This window comes from Microtus ochrogaster, chromosome 8 (assembly GCF_000317375.1).
Source record: "Microtus ochrogaster isolate Prairie Vole_2 chromosome 8, MicOch1.0, whole genome shotgun sequence".
NCBI lineage: Eukaryota > Metazoa > Chordata > Mammalia > Rodentia > Cricetidae > Microtus > Microtus ochrogaster.
This window is the reverse complement of record NC_022015.1, coordinates 6,551,577-6,560,925: the sequence shown is the minus strand read 5'-3', so window position 1 is coordinate 6,560,925 and position 9,349 is coordinate 6,551,577. Positions and strand designations below refer to the sequence as shown.

The 9,349-nt window shown below is 49.9% G+C and overlaps 1 protein-coding gene across 1 annotated transcript in view; it reads right to left on the bottom strand.

Annotated features, from left to right (window-relative positions):
* The window catches only part of Insc (INSC, spindle orientation adaptor protein), a 106,328-nt gene that overhangs the window by 29,097 nt on the left and 67,882 nt on the right, over nucleotides 1–9,349 (bottom strand). Inside the window, exon 7 of the mRNA XM_026781469.1 lies at nucleotides 7,421–7,546. Within this exon, the coding sequence (XP_026637270.1) occupies nucleotides 7,421–7,546 (126 nt within the window). The remainder of the gene's footprint in view (nucleotides 1–7,420; nucleotides 7,547–9,349) is intronic.

Genomic DNA, 9,349 nt, shown 5'->3' with positions numbered 1-9,349 from the left:
AAAAGTAGGGCATGGGATAGAAGGCTGCAAGGTCTGTTCTGGAGTCTTCTCTGGGGACATCACCTCACACACCCAGGGTACCAGAATCCCAGCTGAGAGAGCTCAACACTTGTTAGCTTTCCTGCATCCCACTGTGTCTCACAAAATCCCTTCATGCTCCATATGCTACCAGTAAACGTTCTCGTCGGTATTGGCCGATGACTTGTTTCATTAGCAAACCAATAGCCAAGAGAAGGGGCCTCACTGCTAGCCCCAGTGTGGCAGCCTCTACCCAGGAAGCTGCCACTCTCAACCACTGTCAGTCTTTCCTTCCTCGGGCTACTCATCTGGGGCACTAGCGGCCTACATCTGCTCGGAGACGCAGGAATTGGAGTCCAGGACAGAGAAGAATCTGGCACAAACCATACACACAGAACACACAGACACACACACACACAGACACACACACACACACACACACACACACACACACACACAACCTCTATATCTTCCCATTGGCAACAATGTTTCCCCAGTTAAGTCTAATCATCATTTTTCTACGCATCTGTATATGCAAGCCATTTCTTTGACAAACCAAAGCAGCTAGCAGGATAGTGTCTCTTGGTGGGGAAGCCCAGGCGGGGCTCTGGGTTATGAACACCAAAGAGGCAAGAGAGCTGTTAGGAAGGCGGTCAGAGCTGGTTCTGAACTTGAAACCAACACGCAGAGATGACAAAAGTCAGTTAAGATGGCCCGGCAGAAGCAGAGACCCTGCGCAAGGGTGCACTGTGCCAGGGGGCAATAGTGTCTGTACTAGAAGTGTGCGGAAGACCTCCATCCCGATTCTGCCTCAAATGAGCTCAGATGGGTGCAAAGTCACAAGTGTAGCTGGACAGTATCTCCAGTCCTGCCTGCCAAAGGGCAGGGAGCATGCTCAGTAGTCACTTGGGAGACAGAAGTGCTTCTGTGCCCAAAAGGCACAGAGCAGAGCCAGCTACCAAGCCTGACAATCTGGGCTCAGTCCCTCAACCCACATGGTGGAAGAAAAGAAAGAATTAGTTCTGACAAATTGTCCTTTGACCTCCACGTGTGCACTGTGGTGTGTGATCACTCTATCACACATGATTGGTAAATCAACCGTAAAAGACGCAAAGATCCTGGGAAGCCTCGGGGATGGGGTTTAGGATACAGTCACGATCTGTCTGTATCCTTCACCTGGAGGATGATATCCCAGTAAAAACCTTGGTTGTCTTGAGTTTTAGATACCACCCCCATATATGTAACAGGATATCTCTTCTGGTCCTAACAGCTGGTTCTGGGGCCCAGAGCTCAGAAACCACAGCAGTTCCCGGAACAGGCTGCCCGACAGGGCTGCGGGTGGAGCTCTTGTCCACCAGGGGCCGCTGTTGCACAGTACATGGTGTCCCATACAGTCCCCATTTGCGTCACTAAGGTGTCCAGACTGCCAGGCAGATCTGTCCCTTCTTCAGATTCAGGCTGGAACTGATTGGCAGGGATTGTTCAGATCCACCAGCTACGAGCAATCTGGACAGGACTGGCCCACCATGCCAGCAGAATTCTAGCAAAAAAGCAAAGGAAAGGCACTGGGCGGAGGTTGAGTGTGTGTGTGTGGGGGGGGGCTGAGTTTAATTCCATGTTTTCAAGCCTTTTAATCCTCTTCATTCCTGCCCTAGGAGACAGACTGGAAGTTAGACTGTAAGAGAAAGGAAGGAGCCACAGTCCTTCCCATGCCCCCCAAACACATCACACACCCTGCCCCAGTTGACAGAAACCCCGAGGCTCTCTGCTCAGCCCCAGCCTATTCCCAGGACAGTTGACCATTGTCAGGCATAGGGGCAGAAGGAGCCCATAAGCACCTGAGGGAAAGGGAAGCATCTGGGATCTGTTTTCAGGGCACTCTGTCTCTTAATCAGAGCTTCCCCTCGGGAAAGGAGGGGCCCTGAGTCCAATCGAAGGCCTAGCATTCACAGCCTTGCTCTGCCCACACAGTAGGCTCAAACACCAGAACTGCAGCCAGCAGAGTAAGTGGCTGTCCCGCCCTAGGGCTGCACACTATGGCCACTATGGCCTCTTTTGGATCATGGAAGACAGAAGGACTTGGGACGAGAGAGGAAAAGCCCAGGACTCACAGCCTGGCCCTATGTCCCCCACTGTCTAGTTTGTCCGCCTCCGCATGCACCCTGTAAAACGGAATGGGAGGTGGCTACTACTCCCTGCTCACTTGAAGAACAACTGGGAGACTTGAAAAGGCAGTGGATGGGGAAATTGGTTGATTTTTTTTAATGTGCTATTTCTGACTCACAATGGTGCAGAGAGCCTCCTGCTAAGCAGGCAGTGAGTCTCCCTATTGCTCACTTGCAGCCCATTTCCTCCTGGCCAGGGTCTCTGCCTAGCGCCCCCAGATCCCGTCTCCACCTTCCATCCAGTCCAGAGCTCCGCAGCTGAAGCGAGCAGCAGTCTCCCTTCCCACACCTGCCTCCACCCCCAGAGACTTTCTGCTGCGACTTGAGACTGAGCGCCTCTACCCTCCCCACTCATCTTTAATTTCTTTATCGATCTTCATTAAACTCTCCCTTTGGCTCCAGGACAAAGTGAACCAACTCCTTATTTCACACAAAAAAGGGGAGGGTGAGGGTATAAAAATAAAAGAATGTTCTCCTCAAAGTGAGACTGTCTCCTGTCGAAAGCCAGAAGAGTCATTTCTAGAATGGTCTAGAGAGCTGGCTAAAGTTGGTTGGGCACTGGAATTTGAAGGTCCCCTGCTCCTTCTGGCCTTAGACCTGAGGCATGTTTCTGTTCTGCACGTAGCCCGCTCCTCGTCTGGATCACATCCTCAGTTCTGATCCTCTTTGGTCCCATTTGAGCCCTCACTTCCGTCAGTCCACTAGGAACTATTGGATCTCTGCTAGGGCTTTTGCAAAACCCTCAGCACCCAGTCTCCTTAGGGGACATCACACAGTCTCCCCAGGCCACCCTGTGGAGACAAAAAAGCTAGACACAGCTAGGATATACCCCACTCTCAGGTACCAATTAGAGACCTATCACATGGCTACTCTCTGACAAGGGAGGTACCACTTCATTGCGTGGAAGACAAAGCCAAAGATCAGAGGGAAGTAATTAGCTCCTTGGGACACTCTCTTCCTCCCCAAACCCTGCAATCCTTGGCAATGCCACTCTGCCTCGCTGGCCTTTCAGGAACGCAACTCTGACCTGCCCACTTCAGCAGAGTTTGGTGTGTCTGCTCTCACAGAGCTGTGTGACTTTGAGGCCCTCCCCCCATCATTCTGGGCTCTGGGTCGTCTTGCTCCAGCCATTTCCCAAGTGTGGTACTGAGAACACGAGCATCTCTCTGGGCGCCCCTGATTCACTGAATGTGGAGCTCATTGGAGACACAAAACCTTAGGGTTCTTTGCATCTCCTAAGACTGCTGTCCCGTCTGCCATCAAGCACTTCTATAACCTGCTGTGGTCAGGTTTGCACAGGCTCTTCGGTCCTCTTTCTCCAGGAGTTCTGAAAGGAGGGAGCATCCTCTGAGGTCACAGGCCAGCCTCCCTGCTCTATCTGTATTTCTGGGCTCCCCATGCCTGGTCTTTGGAACAAGCTGCTCACCTTCTCCATGGAGCATAGCACAGGACAAGTGAGTGCGGGATGACTGTCTGCCAAGGACAAAGGAAAAGCATAGCTAACTTCTGAAAGTGTGCTGATCCTGGGTACCAAAACAGCATGGAGCCTGGGGCTGACTAAACTAGACCTCTACAGGGAAGACCCCCTTGGGCATTGCCAGAGAGAGCTGTGGGTGTTCACAGTTTATCTCTTCCCGCTCTGCCCCCTCCCCTCACCAACACCTTGAGCCTAGATCCAAAGGAGCCATTGCCCTGTGATCCCCATATGCGAAGGGCCAGATCTGTGGCAAAGAAAGAGCCTGGGGTTTGGAACAAGCCAGGGATGTATTAGTGTCAGTGCTGTGCATGTCCACCATTATCGCCCCATCTGTGAAGTGGGAAGGGAAGACTGGTGCTCCAGTCCCACCCAGATGCTCCACGCTGGACCTCATCACCTCCCCTCTGAGGATAGCCCTCCCTCTTAGGCTAGACCACTTCCTCCTAGAGACAATAACCTTCCAGAGCCCAGTCTCTCCCAAAGCCCTTGCCGTGAACACTGCCCCGATTGCGATCATGATACCAGGACTCAGTTCCACTGTGAACTAAGTGCCAAATGTACTACAATGCCATGAGATTTGAGTGTACCCATTTATCAGGAAGGTGTGTCCAAGAGGCTCATGAAGTTCCCTGGCATAACTTGTGGGTTTTCAAAGCTCGTAGTGTAGAGACTCAGGGGCAGCCTGCCTCTCAAAGTCCTCAGGGCTCGGCTGCACTGGAGAGATGGCTTCCCAACAGACACGTGATGAAAGCAAGAGTCTGCAGAGTGAGTGATGGACAGAGTGAAGGAGCAAGCAAGTGGGTTTAGAAGTGGGTGACTGACAGCCAGAAAAAAAGAAGCAGCAGTAAGCGGCTTAAAGTGAGTGATTGTGTGTAACCAGGTATTCATCATTGCCTTGGGGATCTGACTTGGAGGAGAGGAATGCCCATCACATCTTTTCCTTTTGTGGTGGCGGCTAAGGGATCTGGGTTAAGTCACAGAGATGTTATTAGTATTCTCAGAGTATCAATGAAGCAAGCAAGGCAAGGATGATGTATGACTTTGGAATTAAGACTTAAATCCTGCCTGCAACACTTGCTAATGATATGATTTCTGTTTGCTTGCTTGCTTGTTTACTTGCTTGTTTGTTTTGAGACAGGGTTTTTCTGCGTATATCTGGCTGTACTGGAATTTGTTCTGTAGACCAGGCTGGCCTCAAATTTGGAGATTTGCTTACCTCTGTCCCTGGAGTACTGGGATTAAAGGCATGTGCCACCACCACCTGGCATGATGACGTGAGTTTTGAAAAGTCACAAAAACCGTCTGGGATTCTGGACTTGTTGCCTGTAAGCTGGAGCTGTTTACAGAGCTGGGATCCTAAGTCACTGGTGATACTGAAGGCAGTGTGCACTGGAGTGGTTAGGATTCCGTGTATATTCTCACTGATGAGCATCCCTTCTCCTCATCTTCAGAGAGCAAGCATGCTCTTCAGCTAGCCCAGGCCTGGAAAAGATGAGCTGAACCACCCTATCTTCTGTGAGCAGCGTCAGATGGGTGCAGAGAACTGCCTCTAGTTTTTATGGCTGCAGATTTCAGCTCGAGGCATGAAAGGGCTGCCGCATTTCTTGTGGGTTTCTTCCTACCAACCCAAAAGCTCACTGAAGTCAAGCAACTGACTGTTTTGGAGGGGATGGTGATACCAACCCCCCTACTTTTTCCTCTATGCTCCCTAACATGCCGGAATGAAAGAGGATGAGAAACAAACCTCATTTGGCCATTTGGTCAACATCCAGGGAAGATTTACAGGAGCTAGGATGGTGGCGGATTAGGCAGCACATAAGCTTAGCATACTTAACCCATTTCCTTCATTGAGTTTGTCTGTCTCGTCACCATGCAAACCAGTGCATGCACAAATACACTGTGTGTACATGTTCAGACAGAGCACTGAGAAGGAGAGAATGATATCCAGTTTAGTCTTGGAAGATATAGGGTTTGCTCTGAGCTCTTCTACAACCTTAGCTGTAAGTCCTTAAGCAAGTGGTTTTCCTCCTCCAAACCCATTTGTTTGTCACATAGCAGGACCAAGGCATGGACACCTTTAACCTCCAGACAGTATACCTTCCATTCAGGGCTCTCGGCATACCACGAGGGACAAAAGCTTCTAGCCAAGTGGAAAGGAAGCATTCTGCTCAGAGAAGTATCAGCTTCTCTGCGCTCTTGCTGTGTGGCCTTATACAAGCAGCTTCCCCATTAGGAGCTGGAAAAGAAGAGGACTCACTTCTTGACTAAGAAGAGCACTCAGTACTCCTCTGCCTGGTCATAGGAATGGATTTGGACAGAGGCAGAGTGGGAAGGCAAGTGAATGGCTGACTTAGAGTCTAGACCTAAGCCAAGAAACTGGGGAAAGGTTGGGGTCACCTGGATAGGTGGGCTCAGGCTATGGGATATAGTGTGAAGGAAGGAGGGCTGTTCTTCCCCCCAGAAAGACTCTCTGGAATGGATGCAGAGCACCCCAAATCCCACAGTCACTTCAGCTGCTCGGAGACACACTGTGCTCTAAGCCACAAGAATATTCACCACACTTCCTTCAAATTAGGTTGAGAACACCCTGAATATCAGTTCGGCCTCCCTAGCACTCCAAGCTAGTATCCTTAGGAATGACATATCTGAAGGGACACTAAGCATTTTCAGGGTCAGGTGACAGACCATCTGTAGACCCAGACCTACAACCTGGCCAGGATTAAGAGTATCTGAGGTTAGATTACCCCAGGTTAGACTGACACAGAAACACCTAGGACCTCCAAAGCACCAAATTCTTTATGTGACCCCACACTGCCCTGGGACACACTGGTCCAGCAGGCCCTTAGAGTGGTTCCAATTCCCCTCCCCAAGCTGTCCAGCCCTTCATGGACTGGAGCCATCCCTGCTTATCTAGACACCTGTGATGGCTTATCTTGATTGTCAATTTGATTGACTGATGTGACATCTAGAAGATTGGTAACACCTACCTCTGGGTGTGTCTATAAGTGAGTTTCCAGAGATGATTGGCACATGGAACTGGTAAGAAAGACCTCAATGTGGGTAGTGGCATCCCACAGGTCAAGGCCCAGAAGGAATGAGAGCAAAAGCCAAAAAAATCCTCTTTCCCTCCCCGACCTTTCTCACTTTATGGGGGCTACCATAACATAATACATAATAAAGAAGCCAATCTTCCCTCTCCTCTACCACTGTGACACATTGCTTACCTCAGGCCCATTGTAATGGATCCCATCAACCTCGGACTGAAACTAAGAACCAAATTAAACCCAAGTTCCCCTTAAACCAGTCTTCCCAGGTATTTTGCCGCAAGGATGGAACACCAACTGGCATGGTACTCAGTGGCACTTTCCCTTGCCGCTTTCACCCATCACTGGTCTGGATCCACTTCCTCTGAAATCCTGACATGAAAGGACCAACCATCCCAAACTCTGAAACCACTCTCTACCAGCTTTCCTACCAGGACCTTGTTCGTCTCACACACCGGACTCTCTTGATCTGTCACCCAACCCTGAAAATGCTGAGTGTCCCTTCAGATCTGTCATTCCTGGTTAGACCCCAGGGCCCCTTTCCCCTGCATTTCATAAAACCCCACAGTCAAATTCCCTAATAGTTCCATCTGAAAAGGGTCTGGCAGAAAAGGGGGCTTAGATTGAATTCTACATGAAGAGGACCAAATGCCATTACCGAGCTCCCAATACCAGTCGGCTCAGAGACTTCAGCCCGTTGAGAACACTGCCCTTACCTTCTCCAGCTGATGGACACCTTCTTCTACACAGCAGATAGAGGCCAGTGTGCGGAGTGCCTGTGGGTACACGCACCGGAAGCTGTCCTGCCGGCAGACCTTGAAGAGGGCTACAACTCCACCTTCCTGCGGAGAAGAGAATATGGCATGATCTTACCAGGTGATCTTCCCTGGACTGACTCAATTAGAGCTGACAGCCCTCACTCGGCAGACATGATTTGGGGTATTGCTCACACACACTTAGACAATGAAGTCCATATCCCCAATACTACCAGTTGGAAAAGGGATTCCCTAGATGCATCTCTGGTTTGGGGACCAGCAACAGACATTTTGGTAGGGTTGAGGACCCGCATCCTTCTGCTCAGCCCTCAGAACGGTCCTGTTGACTGGTAGGAAGCAGACAAAGGGACAGAGTCTAGGATTCAGTGTCTGTTCCCACTCCATCAACCACCATGCTTCTCCTTGCTCTTTCCCATGCCAAGGAAAGCAGGCAGAAAAGGTTTATATCAGCTCTGTTATTCATTCCTACTGTACGATGGGGGCAAAACGTACTAAAGGCCAGATGGGGAAAGCGATTCCCCCTAAGTCCACGCCAGCCTTACTCCTGCTTGTAGGAGACAAATGCTTTCAGGACGCTCGTGCAGCTCTTGGGTGTGAGTCCTTTGTATTTGGTAGGAATGGGATCAACTTTCTCTCACCTCATGGAGACCGCCCAACAGGGTATGCACCGACCCCGCCCCCCCCGTGGAATCTGGGCATAAGAAGCATTCTGTAGTCATCACCGTGGTCCTCCCATGTTCAGAGTGAGAGCACGCACAGACCATACAGGGACACACCACAGTACTCACAGACCAACGGCAACACTACCTTGTGAATGCAGAGCAAAAGTTGGTGACCCCCTCTGGCTTTGCCTCCTCCATCTCTATCCCCCATTTCCGAGGGCTAGAAGGCACTTACACGTGGCATCGAGTGAGCAAGGGATCTGAGCACTCAGGGCAGTCACTTTTAACCTCACTACCACATCTAACTATCCTAGCACCTGTTCTAAGAATCAAGCAAAATAGAGATGAGTTCAGCGAAATGCTATCCCAGGTCCGATTTTTGATAATATACCATAAGTAGGTTAGGAAGCTACCGTGTGCTAGGCTCTGTTTCACATACTGGGGATGCAGTCTTGACTCACTGGAAGGCTAATGAATGAGCATCTCCAGAGGAAACAAGGACCACTGCAGTCCAGTATGACTTTTCTGAAACAGCCTCAGATATTTCTCTCCTCCACTCCAAACAGGGGCTCGGGAGCTCTTCTTGCTCTAAGAGTTTCGCCTCTGACCACTGAAGGGCTCAAGACGAATTGTCCAATTCAGGAAGATGTTTCATCGATTCCAGCCAACACTGACTACAAACTTTTATACCTCGTCTTCCTACTGGGGTGGTTGCTTTGGTGAGGAAGAGCTAGGCAAATGCATTCATGCATTCAAAATATAGTCGTTTATTATGTGCTAGACACTGCCATGGTCCTGGTTCATATTGAACTCATGGTTTGGCAGGAAGAACAGACAGTTCTAAAAGCAAGAACAAAGCTAGGCAAAGAAGAAAAAGAAGGCAGACATGAGGCAAGTTCTGGAGCACAGAGCAGGAGCCCCTTCATCCGGGAAGGGTCTGGAGAGTGACAAGAGAAGCTCTTTAATTTCAAATGCATGTTATTATTAGAATGCGTGTTAATATTATTAGAATTATTATTAGGAAAGATGCTCGCCCCTTTGATTCCTTGATCTATAACACTTTACGTGCTTTCTGATTTTCTCATGGCACATCTGTAAGTTCCATGTACAGATCGCCCTTAGACAGCAAAGCACAGTCAAGCGACAGAAACAGAAGTGCAGGGGTTGTAAGCTGTTTCTGCCAGCAAAGCACAGTCAAGCGACAGAA